We start from the raw sequence: 16970 nt of genomic DNA on the forward strand, positions 1-16970 counted from the left end.
ACAATTTGTGTTGCCAGTGTGACATGTGGGCCTTCTATTACATGCTCTCTGACAGGCCACTTCTCTCTGCTCTGCACCAGACTTTTGGCTGCAGCCTGTAGCCTCCCATCTCATTCCTTCCTGCCTGCTCTCTACTTTCGCGTTTATTGTCCACAGCATTTTACAGAGGACTGTTTTGGCAACATGGGTTGATACAAAGTTGGATTAAAATGCTGCAGAAAAACGGCGACCAGAAGGGAAAGCTAGACGTCAATTTATCAGTTGTAACTGTTTGTGGTTCTATGTAATTTTAGTTTACTTACAGGAGCTAATTTTAAGTTTTTAATCGAGCTGTGTTTGGCTTACCACATTAATTGATGTGGGTTAAGTACAATTGTCATCTAACTGGGCATGGACACAATAATAACAATGTTCAACATGCAGTGAGATTATGCTATGTAGCTAAATAGCGGTGATGTACGTCTTCAAAATATATATTTCAACAGAGGTTCATTTGCATCTAAAAAGACATCCTTCCTAAATGAACCGTTTGCAGGCATACTCATAAAGGGGGTTAAAATGTGATTGTGGAGCAAAATGTACACAAAGCATATCCAATACATATTATCCAGGCCAGCGATTCTCAAACTTTTTTCACCAAGTGACACCTCAGAAAACACTTGGCTCTCCAAGTACTACCATAAATTACCAACATTAAAATACCGTAGCATAATATGTTAACAAGTATATTTAATATTTTGGCCACTGTAACATTACACCATACTTGCCAACCCTCCCGTTTTTAGCGGGAGAATCCCGATATTCAGCGCCTCTCCCGACAACCTCCCGACAGAGATTTTCTCCCGACAAACTCCCGGTATTCAGCCGGAGCTGGAGGCCACGCCCCCCCCCCAAAAAAGTCTGCCGCAGCTGCTTGGACCTGACCAGCCTCTGGGTACAAGTACTGGAGTACCAATTGCTTGCCAGGGAAGATCTTCCCCAGGAAGCAAGGATTGACCGGTTTTAGTTTAGTCTTTATTTGAAGGGACAATGTACAGAAACATTAAGCTCAAAGACAGATATGTTCTGTACCAGATTATAGCTAAATAGCTAATTTCCATCTGCAGTCCCTGGCTACCTAAATTAAAGGGATACAAAAATCATACACAAGTATTAAGAAAAAAGTCCTAAAATGCCCTTTCGTGGACACATACTTAATATACAATACAACCACACCTCATTTACATCATCACACAAAGACAATACATGCTTTTGTTCACATCTGTCATCATTTGTAAAAACAACCATGATTTTAACAGACACACCTCACAATTTACAATAAAAAATGCTCTCATGGATAAATATAATACACATTAGGTTGATGTGTCAAACATAATGTCCATCTTAGTGACCGTGTGAGCAGCTTTGATTGCTCCAAAGCCACTTTTTAACTTCAATTGTGAATGAAGAGTAATCTGTCAGACTTTTCAAGTTTGTTGTGAGGTCGTTCCATTCCTTTATGGCTTTATATGAAAAGGCTGATTGTGCAAAAGAGGTTTTACATCTGGGTACGCTACACTGCCCCCTGGTGGAGGCTCGTGTGTTTCTAGTTGTCACAGCAGATGTAAACTGGACAAAGTTTTGGGCCATGCTAGGGAGAGATGGAAGATTCCACACTCTCGTGCATTTGATGAAAGCACTTTTGTGTGTGCCACACAGCAATGCATCATCAGAGAGGGTGTTCAGCATGGTTAGAAAAATAGTGACAGAGAATAGAAAGAGGATGGCCAATTCAACCCTTAACAAAGCATTGTACTTTCAAGTACAACAATGAGTAGATGAGTGTTGTGTGTGTGTATATGTGTAAATAAATGAACACTAAAATTCAAGTATTTCTTTTATTTATATATATAATAAAATAAATAAATATATATATATATATATATATATATATATATATATATATATATATATATATATATATATATATATATATATATATATATATACATACATATATATATATATATATATATACATACATATATATATATATATATATATATATATATATATATATATATATATATATATATATATGAAATACTTGAGTTGGTGAATTCTAGCTGTAAATATACTCTCCTCTTAACCACGCCCCCCCCACCTCCCGATATTGGAGGTCTCAAGGTTGGCAAGTATGCTTACACACAGTTTGAACAGTTACACTGTTTGAATATAGAAAAATAAAACTGTACTTTATCAATTGATTCTTTGGCGTACCGCTAGATAGAGCCTGTGTACCACAGTTTGAGAATTACTGAGCTACGCCACAAGGAAGTGTGGTAAATGTAGATTAGAATCATGATAGGTCCCCTTTAAGATTTTAGCAGGTAATTATTCAAGAAATACAATTCTCAAATGAGAAAAATTCAATCCTATTTGATAGTTTATAGCAGGGCTGTTAAAACTGAAGTTTCAGGGATTATTAATTAACTGCCAAACAGTAACTGTATGAATCATGAATGAAATCTTACCGATCCCAGTTTTTTATGTATTTACTTCAGGGAGATAATTGATCAAGCCAGCATAAAGCAATAATAAGGCAATTTTTTTTCTATGAATTTTCTAGTTCATGATGATGGATTTTGATTTCCGGAGTCAAACACTTTTGAGCTAGAGTTAGTTTCTCAATGCCAGTCAGCACTTCTACTGTGACAAATGTTGATGCACATTATTTGTATTTCTTTGTCAGAATTCCTACTAACTGATCATTGATCCTCATTCAGCGGTCCCCCCACTGCTTGAGACAGATTCTTCAATAGTTTAAGGGCTTTACACTGCACAGCCTAATCAGCAAAGATGTACTATCAGATTGTTTAACTTAATGTATGGACAATTTATAGTGTGCCAAATATATCAAGGTAAAATAATTCTTAGTTGTTTTGGTGAAATTTATTCTGTAGCATTTCTATTCATCAAAACACAAATAATTAAAATCAAATTTTCCACCTTATGTAACATTTTCTTCATTTATTGTTTAACAAAAATATTTTCACTATTGACATATTGAATAATCTAATTGTAAATTGTTATGCGAGCAGATATCGCTGCACATCATCAGAGATGAAAAGAGTGATACATCTACTCAGTAATAAAGTTTATTCAGGTTTTTCCATGACGTAAGGTCACAAACATTTTTAGTCAATGTAATTGGTGCTATTTTATTATTTGCATTCAAACTTACAAGCAGAGTTCAATTAAGACATTTTAAAAGTTAAAAAACTACACTTTTCCCTTTCTCTTGTAACGGAGTCACATTCTTGGCCTAACATGTTATTTCATGTCAAAATGAAAGTGCATTCACATATGTGAGGTTGTACTTTGAAAGTGAAACTAACCGAAGCAAGATAAACACGTTTTTAAGGAGAAATATAAAAATAAGGACAAGGTAAGAAAAAACAGAACATTTTGCCTTGGACCCCAGACGTTTAATCCATTCAGTTTAATGTTTTATATTCAAGGATGATAAACGGACCCTGGTTCAATTCACAGTAATTAATCAGGACTGAGGTAAACTGATAACCTACTACAATGACAGCAAACACTGAACTGAGGTACGAGAAAGAAGACAGCATCACAATTGAGGGCCAGACTTTGACCAAAGTTAATTTTCCTGTGTAGTTTTAGGCACACCCGCCACAAACAGAACATAGAAAGGGAATAGTTGCACTAAAGCGATTCAATACACTGTTCAGGTAGGAAAAAAAAATCAGGGAAATTTACTTTCTGTTCAGTATAACAACATCAAAATACTATAGTAAACTCAGTCTTGTCTGGCCTTGATGGACAAGAACTTTAAATTTCAGCGTCAATAAGAATCATTCTGATATTCAAAAATAAAAGAAGTATGTGTCAGTTAATACCCGTGTAGTTGCCCAGATTGAGCCCCTCCCAGCATATACCTGGGTAGAATTTGGGATGGTCCACTCCTCTGCTAGTACTGTTTGTTTGGTCAAGTGTGAAGGCAGTTTCTTTAAGTTTATTTGGACATTTTACAATACAACCTGAATGTAGTGTATTACTTGCACTTGGAACAAACTATCACAATTATTTGCTCTCTAAATTGTGACGCTAGCAGCCATTGCAACCTTGAAAGGTCTATTGAAAACTTTTAACAAAGTAAAATATGCGTCAAAGAATTTGTGAATAATCAGCATTTCTGAGTTCATTTTACACCTGCAAAAATTGGCCTGGCTTAACATATACCCACTGTAGCCTAGGATATTATATATACATTAGCACTGGCTATAGGTTGTATTCAGTCACGTGACTTTTTTTGACCGGTTTACTTCTGGAGAACGAAGTGGTGGTCAACCAAACCAACATGGCTATTGTGCAGCAAACAGTGTGTGAACTATCAGTGTGCAAGGGGCCTAGATTTTACTGCAAAAAGGAGATATGAGCAAAAACCTCTTAACTATTCAATGAAATACATCTCTATACGTTAGCAGAAAAAGATGTCCAACTAACTATCTGGTGCTCCAGGCGTCATTCTACACGACAAAAAGGATTCAATCTTGGAAAAGCACGGAGTTCTACAATTTTTGTGTGTGTAGCTGAGCCAAGGAAATTGATTAAGCGTGGTGTTCCCAGTCTCTATCAAAATATACCTATATACCTATATATCAAGGTTGTTTATGTGCTCAAAGCATCATTTAAGATTGCTGCCTTTGGTGAAAGCTTAACTGTTTTAGATTTTGCTCACATCTGCTTTCTTTTAGACTTGCCAAGTTGGTGCTTTACACAAAAGTGTGTTTTTAAGAACTCCAAAAATATCAGGGTAATACTTAAATGGGAAATTCTAAACATTAAAAGTATAATAATGAAGTGATCACTGAAAACTTGAGCGTTTCTCGTCATCGTTTTGTAAAATGCTGCACTCTTTCGGCCTTCTTGATTACCTTTCAAGGGACTTTAAAGAAACGTATCCTTTTCACGATCTGAACGGTTCCAACAGCCTAAAACAACACAAGTATAGGGCGTTTTTCTTCAAGAAAGGCTAAATGCTGCCCAGAACGCTTTGACAATACACGGTTGCTTAACCACCTCTTTGTGCCTTGCATATTTAATGGTTTAGACGTGACGTCAGGTGAACACAACCTATATCAGGGTTGGGCAACATTTTTAACTCAGCAGCCCAAATGGGTTTTAAATTTGGCTGCGAGCTCAGCCAGAAGACGTTTGAATCGATGTGTTTGCAATCCAACAAATACACGGCAAACATGCGACAAAACACGAAAACTAAGTAAAACAGCAAATGTGACTTTTCTGCAGAACTGTGTCATTTAAAGTTGCTTTTTTGTCCCTTTTCATCACACAGGCTTTTTTGTAAACACACTCTTAACCCGTTGTAACAAAGCAGTCTTCTGAGAGCTGCTGTTATGCAGTTCCTTGGATGACTGTATCGCCATGTATATCACTGGAAAGCTCAGGGCCTCTTGTTTAAGAGACTGTTGGAATTATTTTCACAACATAAATGGTTCATGACTTATGATTATTTAAAAATTGTAATACAAATCCTGTCGCCAGCAACAGCTAGCTGTAGCTTGCCCATGACCGGGCTATAATGGTCAAGCAACATGCATGAATAGTACTGTGCAAAAGTCTTGGGCCACTGTGTCACAGAGAAGTTACTTTGTATTGCATGTAATCTATACTGACATACTCTACTTTAATTCGTTATGTTCAGTTTTCGAATGTTTTGAAGTAAATACTTTGAAAAGGCTCTCAAATTAAGACAATCTGTTATTGGTTTGCTAAGCTAGCAAGAAGAGACGTTAGCAAGAGTACAACACACAGCCTGTTCTTATTGCAGATGTTTTAGATGCACGCTGATATAATCCGATTTTTTGCTGTTATCGGACCAATATCCCATTTCAATATCAAATTGGGACACCCCAATTCTATTGTTACTGTATTTGCACCACTTTCTAGATTCTTACCAAAAGAATCTGTATAAAAGTTTAAGAAGCTGGGTTTGTACTTTTACCAAAGACTATTGCACAGTTCTGTATGAGATACACTAGAGAAAACAACAGTTAAGACTACTAAGAGGAAATTAGATTGTATTCCTGTTTTCATTCTAGTAGTCCTATTAGACTGTCAAGTAGGTACATTTCTTTTAACCCCTTACCATTATTTAGCTAAAACACCTAAAAATAAAATAATAATAATAAAAATACATTAATCTAATATATGTGGAGTAGAGGAATGGCTTTGGGCGTTTTTAAAAGATAGCAAGCTGATTTCATATTTATAATGCTGATGCGCAGACAAATTGTTATGCACGACTTCTGTGCTCTTGCATCAAAAGTTTACCCATCATCCAGCATATCAATACTTTTATATTTCCATTGGCTATTTAATGCTCCAGAAATCGAATTGGATGTAGTTAGTTTAGCTGCATATGTCAGAAAAGGGACTGGTACTTTTTGGTGCACGGACATTATTGGTTGTAACCCCCTAGGAAGAAACAGGGTAAACTGTTTTCTATTAGTTGAAGTTTAGGCGCCATTTCAAAGTTCACAGTTCAGGGTGGTTTTGAGTGGCTAATGCTGCCATGCTATTTATAATCAATATTATGTAGAAACTATGTCTATCTGACAAAAATTATGCAAGTGTGCAACTGTGATTAGTTAGTTTTTATGGATGTAAGGATTGGTGTGTTCTAATTACTGTATTTTACTGGAGATTATTTACTGAATTATTGTCCGCTCAATACTACTTTTTTTGTCTGACTTTTACCGTGAGGCTTCCAAAGTGAGTGTCAATTATGTTAATGGTCCAGACTACGTTAACATTCACGGAGCCTGCGGTTACAATTTCATCCTGGTGCAAGTCAGTCAAATCTCAGGGTATTGAGCTTTCCAATGATAGACGACACACTTAGGCTGGTGGTGTCAAACCCTCGTTTCGTCATTACAATAAGTGCTGGCTCACGGCTGGGCCGTTAGATCGCTTAGGGGGTTAAAAAAGAGAAGAGCCTGCAACAAATACAGTAGCTACAGTACAGTATACGATGTACAACACAGTAGCAGGAAGATGCAAACCTGTAGTAAACATACTAAACTAATCTCATGGTTAGCTTCTCTGTTCATATTGATTGTATTGCTTTGTGCAACAAGTATGAGATCATATTTTTTAATTCAGACGTCCTTGAGAGATTTAACAGTTTTGGCCAAATTGGTGTAGAACTCTGTCATGCTGGAGGGGAAGAAGGAGTCTACCACGGACCGAGGGAGTAAGCCACCAAGATCTGTCTGGAAGAAAGTGTACACCTGGGTTTTGTTGGGTTCACTGCAAATAGAAAGATGAGAGAAATTGTTGGATGACAGAGAGCTTGAAAGCAACGCTATAGTTACAAAGACATAATGACCCATGGTACTCACGCTGATATGGGGACACATATGCAGCCACAAGGATGGTTGAATCCCCTCACGTAACCAGACTGAGGAGGGCAGCCCTGGTGACTCACATTAGTGGCTGTTTGGAACACACAAACAGGCTGGAAAATTAGTACTTGAGTCACTTGATTTTGTAAGGTATGAATTGTTATAGTAGGCTTATTGAAACAGAGATACAGAATATATATATATTTTTTAAGTTTAGATATTAGTATTTTTTTTAATAAAATATAAATTTTATCCGCTACCAACATGCAAGCATTCTGACTTCCACAGATCAGTTGTGTCCATGAAGCACACAAATTAGTGAAGTGAAGTGAACGGAATTGTATTTATATAGCGCTTTTTCTCTAGAGACTCAAAGCGCTTTACATAGTGAAACCCAATATCTAAGTTACATTTAAACCAGTCCTGCCTTTTTAGGAAAAATGCACCAGGAAGAGGAACAGGGTTTGTTAATACACATATTGTATCTTGCCACCAGGGGGTGTCTTCTCTCAAATATTGGTATGAAACTTTAGAAAGCTGCCTACAGTCTTCTCAGAGTAAGATAGCTACCCTTGAGGTGAGAGGACTTTGTGTTTTTCTTGACAAATTGTAAATATGTAGCACCGCAATGATTGTCTTCGATGCTTGTACACAAATATTTTATAACAAAACAATTGTAAACCTAAAAAGTGTGAGGAAAAAGCTTTAGTAGATACATTCGTGTTAGCGAGCTAACTAGTTTGACACGGTTGGTAGCGTTGATGCAAGCAAGAAATTCCAGTTGGGGTTGGTTGCTACGCTCTCTTTGATGTTGGTCGTTTGTGATCTTTTAGATAGCATGTAGATTACATAATTAGTAAAGTGGACTAAATCCATTTCACCCATGGGTTATCAATGTTATTTATGTGGGTATGTAAATTGATATCCGCCAGGATTGCTTGTATGGGGATGGAGGGCATTTCTTCTTCAATAATTTTCCATTGAGCAATGTATGACGGGTTGCACAAGCATATCACTGCTCTCATTTGGGCTGCAAAATAATAATATCGGAGGCAAGGTAAACCCCATCCTCCCTTTTGTTTGACCAATTGTAAAGTTTTGAGACAAACTCTTGGCCTTTTACTTTGCCAAATATATCTTGATAGCATTTTGTCCCATTAATTGAATTGGTTTTGGTTAATCTCTATTGGCAGGGTTTGAAATAGGTACAGCAGTCTTGGCAGTACATTCATTTTGATGGAATCAATTCTAGAACTAAGGCTAAAAAAGGAATTAAGTTCCATCTTGCTATGTCATCTTTTTTTTTTTTTATGTATGGGTAGATAATTGTATGCTGATAATTTTGTTAGATCTTTTGACAAATTAATGCCCAGGTATTTAAAAGACTCTGTTTGCCATATCAGAGGGTAACTACTTCTGATTTCCCCTGGTGGGTTATAATTATATGAGAGTAGATGGGTTTTACCTATATTGATTTTATATCCTGATAATTGACCATACAGTTCAAATGATTGCATTAATTTAGGGAGCGAGTATGTTGGGTGCCCGAGGTAGACCAAAATGTCATCCGCATAGCAGGCCAATTTATACTCTCTTCCTTTAATCATGATTCCCTTAATATCTTCATTTTGTCTGATAGACTGAGCTAATGGCTCCAGATATAATGCAAAGAGTAATGGTGACCATGCACATCCCTGTCTAGAGCCCTTTTCTTTCTAGTGTCCATTGACTTTAGGGCTGCAACAACTAATCGATTAAAATCGATTATAAAAATAGTTGGCGATTAATTTAGTCATCGATTCGTTGGATCTATGCTATGCGCATGCGCAGAGGCTACTTTTTAAAAAAAAAATAAACCTTTATTTATAAACTGCAACCTTTACAAACAGCTGAGAAACAATAATCCAAATAAGTATGGTGCCAGTATGCTGTTTTTTTTCCAATAAAATACTGGAAAGGATAGAAATGTAGTTCGTCTCTTTTATCCGATTATTAATCGATTAATCGAAGTAATAATCGACCGATTAATCCATTATCAAATTAGTTGTTAGTTGCAGCCCTAATTGACTTTAATCCTAGCAGTAGGATTGTTATATAGTGCCTGTATAGTTTTAATGATTGTATCCTGAAAGCCGAATTTATATAGAACTCTGTAAAGAAAATTCCAATTGACCGAATCAAAGGCCTTTTCAGCATCCACACTTATAATAATTGCTTCGATGTTTTTTCTTTGTATATGATCGTTTTTTTGTTTTTAAATCAAAGGAAGTCCCTGGACACAGGGTGACTGAGGACAAAACCCCAAGGATTATAATGAGTACTAATAGCAGATGGTAGTTTTTACTTTTGTTTAGTTACTGGTATTGTAGTTATTGTATTGTTATTGACTTTGTTTCGCTCAAACAATTGTATGTATTAAATAGAAGGAGGAACTAATTTAAATGTTGTGTTGACATTGTTACACTACCGTCCTGTTTTTTTCCGATTATAATTGTGATTCAAATTTGTAAAGCTAAAACATTTGGTGATCTTAAATATTTTGAAATAAAAAGTATTGGTATTGGTAATAGTATTGGCATAGCCAATACTGCACCTGGGGCCATAATATACCAAAACGTATACCGGTATACCAAAACATATATTATGGCCACTTATAGTGCACTTTGCAAAACCGTAAATGATTACCATATGTCAGCAACAAAAGGGGGGGGCTAGTTTTACCTCTAAACTGTATTGAAATGTTTCTACAATAATCATGTCATATGTATAAATATACAAGTGTGAACGTTGCACAAGTAGCAAAGCAAAACATTTTAGCTGCTTGATATTTCTGATTGATTACAAAACTTTGAGGTAGTCGTGGAAGTAAGTACACAAGGTAAGAGTCAAACTTTCACATACTCTTAATATCCAATTAACCCTTGGATGCACAACCTACCAATATCTGAAACCAAATGACCCCAATTAAAATCAATGTGTTTTGCAATAAACTGGGTTGTTATTCTTCAAAATTTTTAAAACAAAGAGTCGTAATATGTTCATATTCTAGGTATTCCTCATGAAACATATTTTGTGACATGAGGCCATTTTATTTATTTTTTTCATTAATTTTAGGAAATTGCAGAGTAAATAGTGAAGTGTGAAGTGAATTATATATTTTTTAGCGCTTTTCTCTAGTGACTCAAAGCGCTTTACATAGTGAAACCCAATATCTAAGTTACATTTAAACCAGTGTGGATGGCACTGGGAGCAGGTGGGTAAAGTGTCTTGCCCAAGGACACAATGGCAGTGAATCGGACGGAGGGAGCAGGGATCGAACCAAGAACCCTCAAGTTGCTGGCACGGCCACTCTACCAACCGAGCTATGCCGCCCCAAAAACCAACATGTATAATGCACCTGCCATGTCTTTTAAATCTATAGTCAGCTATAAGGATGTAAAAAATTCCCGATTTTACAGTATTTGGAAATACCTCATTAGCTTTCTGTCATTATACAGTCTTTAGTGGATCATATTTCCTCTTCCTGAGTGATGAGACTGCTCACATCAGATGTGTAAGTGGGACAGTATTGACAGTCAAATTTGCATCAGATGTGTAAATGGGACAGTCAGAGTTGCAAAGAATTAAAAGTTCATATACGATTCCATAGGAACTGCTTGGTGTCAATTTCAACCCCACTTGTGGAAGAGTGGGGTAGTGATACAAAAAGTGCTATTTCTTAAAATTGTTGAAAAAAACAAACGGCTTCAAGTCACAAACATGTTTTATGAGGAATACCTGGAAAATGTATACATTAAAACTTTTTCACAACTTCAAAGACCTCCATGAAAAATACAATCGAAAGACCCAGACTTCCCTCGCCTGGACGCGGGTCAACAGGGCCCCCCTCTGGAGCCAGGCCCGGAGGTGGGACACGATGGCGAGCGCCTGGTGGCCGGGCCTGTCCCCATGGGGACAGGCAGAGCCCAAAGAGGCAACGTGAGTCCCCCCTCCAATGGGCTCACCACCCATAGCAGGGGCCATAGAGGTCGGGTGCAATGTGAGCTGGGCAGCAGCCGAAGGCAGGGCACTTGGCGGTCCGATCCTCGGCTGCATAAGCTAGCTCTTGGGACGTGGAACGTCACCTCGCTGGGGGGGAAAGGAGCCTGAGCTAGTGCGCGAGGTGGAGAAGTTCCGGCTAGATATAGTCAGACTCACTTCGACGCACAGCAAGGACTCTGGAACCAGTTTTCTCGAGAGGGGCTGGACTCTCTTCCACTCTGGCGTTGCCAGCAGTGAGAGGCGACGGGCTGGGGTGGCAATTATTGTGTCCCCCCCCCCCGGCTCAAAGCCTGCACGTTGGAGTTCAAACCAGTTAACGAGAGGGTAGCTTCCCTCCGACTTCGGGTGGGGGGGCAGGTCCTGACTGTTGTTTGCGCTTACGCGCCAAACGGCAGTTCAGGGTACCCACCCTTTTTGGATTCACTCGAGGGAGTACTGGAGAGTGCTCCCCCAGGTGATTCCCTCGTTCTACTCGTTCAACGCTCATACTGGCAACAACAGTGAAACCTAGGGAGGTGTGATTGGGAAGAATGGCCGCCCGGATCTGAACCCGAGTGATGTTTTGTTATTGGACTTTTGGGCTTGTCACAGATTGTCAATAACAAACACCATGTTTAAACATAATGATGTCCATATGTGCACTTGGCACCAGGACACCCTAGGCCGCAGTTCCATGATCGACTTTGTAGTTGTGTCATCGGATTTGCGGTCTCATGTTTTGGACACTCGGGTGAAGAGAGGGGCGGAGCTTTTTACCGATCACCACCTGGTGGTGAGTTGGCTGCAATGGTGGGGGAGGATGCCGGACAGACCTGGCAGGCCCAAACGCATTGTGAGGGTCTGCTGGGAACGCCTAGCAGAGTCTCCTGTCAGAGAGAGTTTCAATTTCCGCCTCCGGAAGAACTTTGAACATGTCACGGGGAGGCGCTGGACATTGAGTCCGAGTGGACGATGGTCCGTACTTCTATTGTCGAGGCGGCCGATTGGAGCTGTGGCCGCAAGGTGGTTGGTGCCTGTCGTGGCGGTAATCCTAGAACCCACCAGCGGTGAAGGATGCCGTCAAGATGAAGAAAGAGTCCTATCGGGTTCGTTTGGCTCATAGGACTCCGGAGGCAGCAGACAGGTACCGACAGGCCAAGTGGTGTGCGGCTTCAGCGGTCCCGGAGGCAAAAACTCGGACATAGGATGAGTTCGGGGAAGCCATGAAAAACGACTTCCAGACGGCTTTGAAGCGATTCTGGACCACCATCCGCCGCCTGAGGAAGGGGAAGCTGTGCAATGTCAACACCGTGTATGGTGGGGATGGTGTTCTGCTGACCTCGACTGCGGATGTTGTGGATCGGTGGAAGGAATACTTCGAAGACCTCCTCAATCCTACCAACACGTCTTCCTATGAGGAAGCAGTGTCTGGGGAATCTGTGGTGGGCTCTCCTATTTCTGGGGCTGAGGTTGCCAAGGTAGTTAAAAAGCTCCTCGGTGGCAAGACCCTGGGGGTGGATGAGACCTGCCCGGAGTTCCTTAAGGCTCTGGATGCTGTGGGGCTATCTTGGTTGACAAGACTCTGCAACATCGCGTGGACATCATGGGCGGTACCTCTGGATTGGCAGACCGTGGTGGTGGTTCCTCTCTTTAAGAAGGGGAACCGGTGGGTGTGTTCCAAGTATCGTGGGATCACACTCTTCAGCCTTCCCAGTAAGGTCTATTCAGGTGTACTGGAGAGGAGGCTACGTCGTATAGTCTAACTTCGGATTCAGGAGGAACAGTGTGGTTTTCGTCCTGGTCGTGGAACTGTGGACCAGCTCTATACTCTCGGCAGGGTCCTTGAGGGTGCATGGGAGTTTGCCCAGCCAGTCTACATGTGCTTTGTGGACTTGGAGAAGGCATTCCTGTGGGGAGTGCTCAGAGAGTATAGGGTAACGGACTGTCTGATTGTGGCGGTCCGCTCCCTGTATGATAAGTGTCAAGAGCTTGGTCCGCATTGCCGGCAGTAAGTCGGACCCGTTTCCAGTGAGGGTTGTACTCCGCCACGGCTGCCCTTTGTCACCGATTCTGTTCATAACTCTTATGGACAGAACTTCTAGGCGCAGTCAGGGCGTTGAAGGTATCTGGTTTGGTGGCTGCAGGATTAGGTCTCTGCTTTTTGCAGATGATGTGGTCCTGATGGCTTCATCTGGCCAAGATCTTCAGCTCTCACTGGATCGGTTCGCAGCCGAGTGTGAAGCGACTGGGATGGGAATCAGCACCTCCAAGTCATAGTCCATGGTTCTCGCCCGGAAAAGGGTGGAGTGCCATCTCCGGGTTGGGGAGGAGATCTTGCCCCAAGTGGAGGAGTTCAAGTACCTCGGAGTCTTGTTCACGAGTGAGGGAAGAGTGAATCGTGATATCGACAGGCGGATCGGTGCGGCGTCTTCAGTAATGCGGACGCTGTATCGATCCGTTGTAGTGAAGGAGCTGAGCCGGAAGGCAAAGCTCTCAATTTACCGGTCGATCTACGTTCCCATCCTCACCTCAAAGTATGAATAAGGTAGTGAACTGCAGTGGACGTAACAGATTGCCGGGTTTGCAATAACGTTATAACGTTAGCAGTGAGTTTACATCCTCACTGATTTAACTACACAGAAAATAAAAGTTACGTTATAAATAAACGTTAGCTTACATTCAAAACTTACCGTTCTTTGTGCAACTTCAAATGTCGAATGAAGTTGGAAGTTGTTGTGTCTCCGTCCTTAATCTTCGAACCGCATGTTTTGCATACTGCAATTCGTTTTTTGTCAAACAACTCATAGTTCTTATACCCGAACAAAACTATCCTTGGTATAATTTTTTCTCACTGCCGCATTGTTTGACAGCTTTTCTTCGTTGGTTGTCCTGCAATTTGATTGGATGAATGCTGTCGGATGAAAACAACGTGGATCTACAAACCCCGTTTCCATGTGAGTTGGGAAATTGTGTTAGATGTAAATATAAACGGAATACAATGATTTGCAAATCCTTTTCAACCCATATTCAATTGAATGCACTACAAAGACAAGATATTTGATGTTCAAACTCAACCTTTTTTTTTTGGAAATAATAATTAACTTAGAATTTCATGGCTGCAACACGTGCCAAAGTAGTTGGGAAAGGGCATGTTCACCAGTGTGTTACAACATTACAACTCTCAGTAAAAGTTTGGGAACTGAGGAGACACATTTTTTAAGCTTCTCAGGTTGAATTCTTTCCCATTCTTGCTTGATGTACAGCTTAAGTGGTTCAACAGTCCGGGGGTCTCCGTTGTGGTATTTTAGGCTTCATAATGCGCCACACATTTTCAATGGGAGACAGGTCTGGACTACACGCAGGCCAGTCTAGTACCTGCACTCTTTTACTATGAAGCTACGTTGATGTAACACGTGGCTTGGCATTGTCTCGCTGAAATAAGCGTCAATGGTCCATGGTAACGTTGCTTGGAAGGCAACATATGTTGCTCCAAAACCTGTATGTACCTTTCAGCATTAATGGCGCCTTCACAGATGTGTAAGTTACCCATGTCTTGGGCACTAATACACCCCCATACCATCACAGATGCTGGCTTTTCAACTTTGCGCCTATAACAATCCGGATGGTTCTTTTCCTCTTTGGTCCGGAGGACACGACGTCCACAGTTTCCAAAAACAATTTGAAATGTGGACTCGTCAGACCACAGAACACTTTTCCACTTTGTATCAGTCCATCTTAGATGAGCTCAGGCCCAGCGAAGCAGACAGCGTTTCTGGGTGTTGTTGATAAACGGTTTTCGCCTTGCATAAGAGAGTTTTTACTTGCACTTACAGATGTAGCGACCAACTGTAGTTACTGACAGTGGGTTTCTGAAGTGTTCCTGAGCCCATGTGGTGATATCCTTTACACACTGATGTTGCTTGTTGATGCAGTACAGCCTGAGGGATCGAAGGTCACAGGCTTAGCTGCTTACGTGCAGTGATTTCTCCAGATTCTCTGAACCCTTTGATGATATTACGGACCGTAGATGGTGAAATCCCTAAATTCCTTGCAGTAGCTGGTTGAGAAAGGTTTTTCTTAAACTGTTCAACAATATGCTCACGCATTTGTTGACAAAGTGGTGACCCTCGCCCCATCCTTGTTTGTGAATGACTGAGCATTTCATGGAATCTACTTTTATACCCAATCATGGCACCCACCTGTTCCCAATTTGCCTGTTCACCTGTGGGATGTTCCAAATAAGTGTTTGATGAGCATTCCTCAACTTTATTAGTATTTATTGCCACCTTTCCCAATTTCTTTGTCACGTGTTGTTGGGATAAAATTCTAAAGTTAATGATTATTTGCACAAAAAAAAAGTTTATCAGTTTGAACATCAAATATGTTGTCTTTGTAGCATATTCAACTGAATATGGGTTGAAAATGATTTGCAAATCATTGTATTCCGTTTATATTTACATCTAACACAATTTCCCAACTCATATGGAAACGGGGTTTGTAATTTGATTGGATGTTGTACCGACAGCACACACGCTGACAGACACACGTTCACAATGAAAAATACACACACACACACACACACACACACACACACACACACACACACACACACACACACACACACACACACACACACACACACACACACACACACACACACACACACACACACACACACACACACACACACACACACACACACACACACAGTATATAAAGTAGTATAAGAAAGAGTTCTGCCTTCTTGCATTAAATAAAAATAAATTAATTAAAAAATGTCCATTTACAAGATACTGTGACAACCAACCCCATATCCATTGTGTGTGAGAGTCATTACAGTGATGGGGTTGGATGTAACAAGTGAAAACGTGTCAGAATGTCTTCATTGGAAAATGAGAGATGTACACATTTCAAGCCAACACCTTAGGCTTTGATTTAATGTAGGAATGACTTTATAAATATGTCTTTGTTTGATGATGGACAATTCCCATTACACTAAAAAGTATGACAACCAACTCCGTCCTCCCGTACTCCTAATGTCAATGAATTATGTGGATAAAAGTCACCTGTCACCCAAACCAAAGAGCTGTCACAGCACCCTAGGGACGAGGCTGTGGACCTGCACACGACTGTAATTGGACTACCAGAGCATAAACAAGAACTAGGTAAGAATAATAAACTATAAATGTAGGAAATAGAAGATAACAGTCAATCTCCCTCGCTCCATTAAAACACAGACAAAACTACGAATCTAAAGCTAGCAAGAACAATCCATATACCCACAACTAGAGGTGGGAATCTTTGGGCACCTCACAATTTAATTACGATTCAGGAGCTACGATTTGATTAAAAATCTATTATTGCTGCATCTTTCATTTATTTATTATTCTTGGATTTTTTTTTTCTTTTTTCCATTCACTAAATAAGTGTTCATCACTTGCAACTTAAAAATATTAATTTAGAATTAGAAATAATTTCATTAATTCCCACATTAATAAAATTAATGAAAATGTGTGCAAA

General features: G+C 39.9%; 1 protein-coding gene across 1 annotated transcript in view; it reads right to left on the reverse strand.

Moving 5' to 3' along the window:
- Nucleotides 1-2615: 2615 nt before the first annotated feature.
- Nucleotides 2616-16970, reverse strand: part of stard5 (StAR related lipid transfer domain containing 5) — a 42097-nt gene continuing 27742 nt past the window's right edge. The window contains exons 5-6 of the mRNA XM_062029973.1: nucleotides 7428-7521; nucleotides 2616-7335 (exon numbers count right to left, since the gene is read on the reverse strand). Coding sequence (XP_061885957.1) covers nucleotides 7185-7335; nucleotides 7428-7521 — 245 coding nt within the window. The 3' untranslated portion in view covers nucleotides 2616-7184. The remainder of the gene's footprint in view (nucleotides 7336-7427; nucleotides 7522-16970) is intronic.

The sequence above is a fragment of the Entelurus aequoreus genome, linkage group LG02 (assembly GCF_033978785.1).
Source record: "Entelurus aequoreus isolate RoL-2023_Sb linkage group LG02, RoL_Eaeq_v1.1, whole genome shotgun sequence".
Taxonomy (NCBI): domain Eukaryota; kingdom Metazoa; phylum Chordata; class Actinopteri; order Syngnathiformes; family Syngnathidae; genus Entelurus; species Entelurus aequoreus.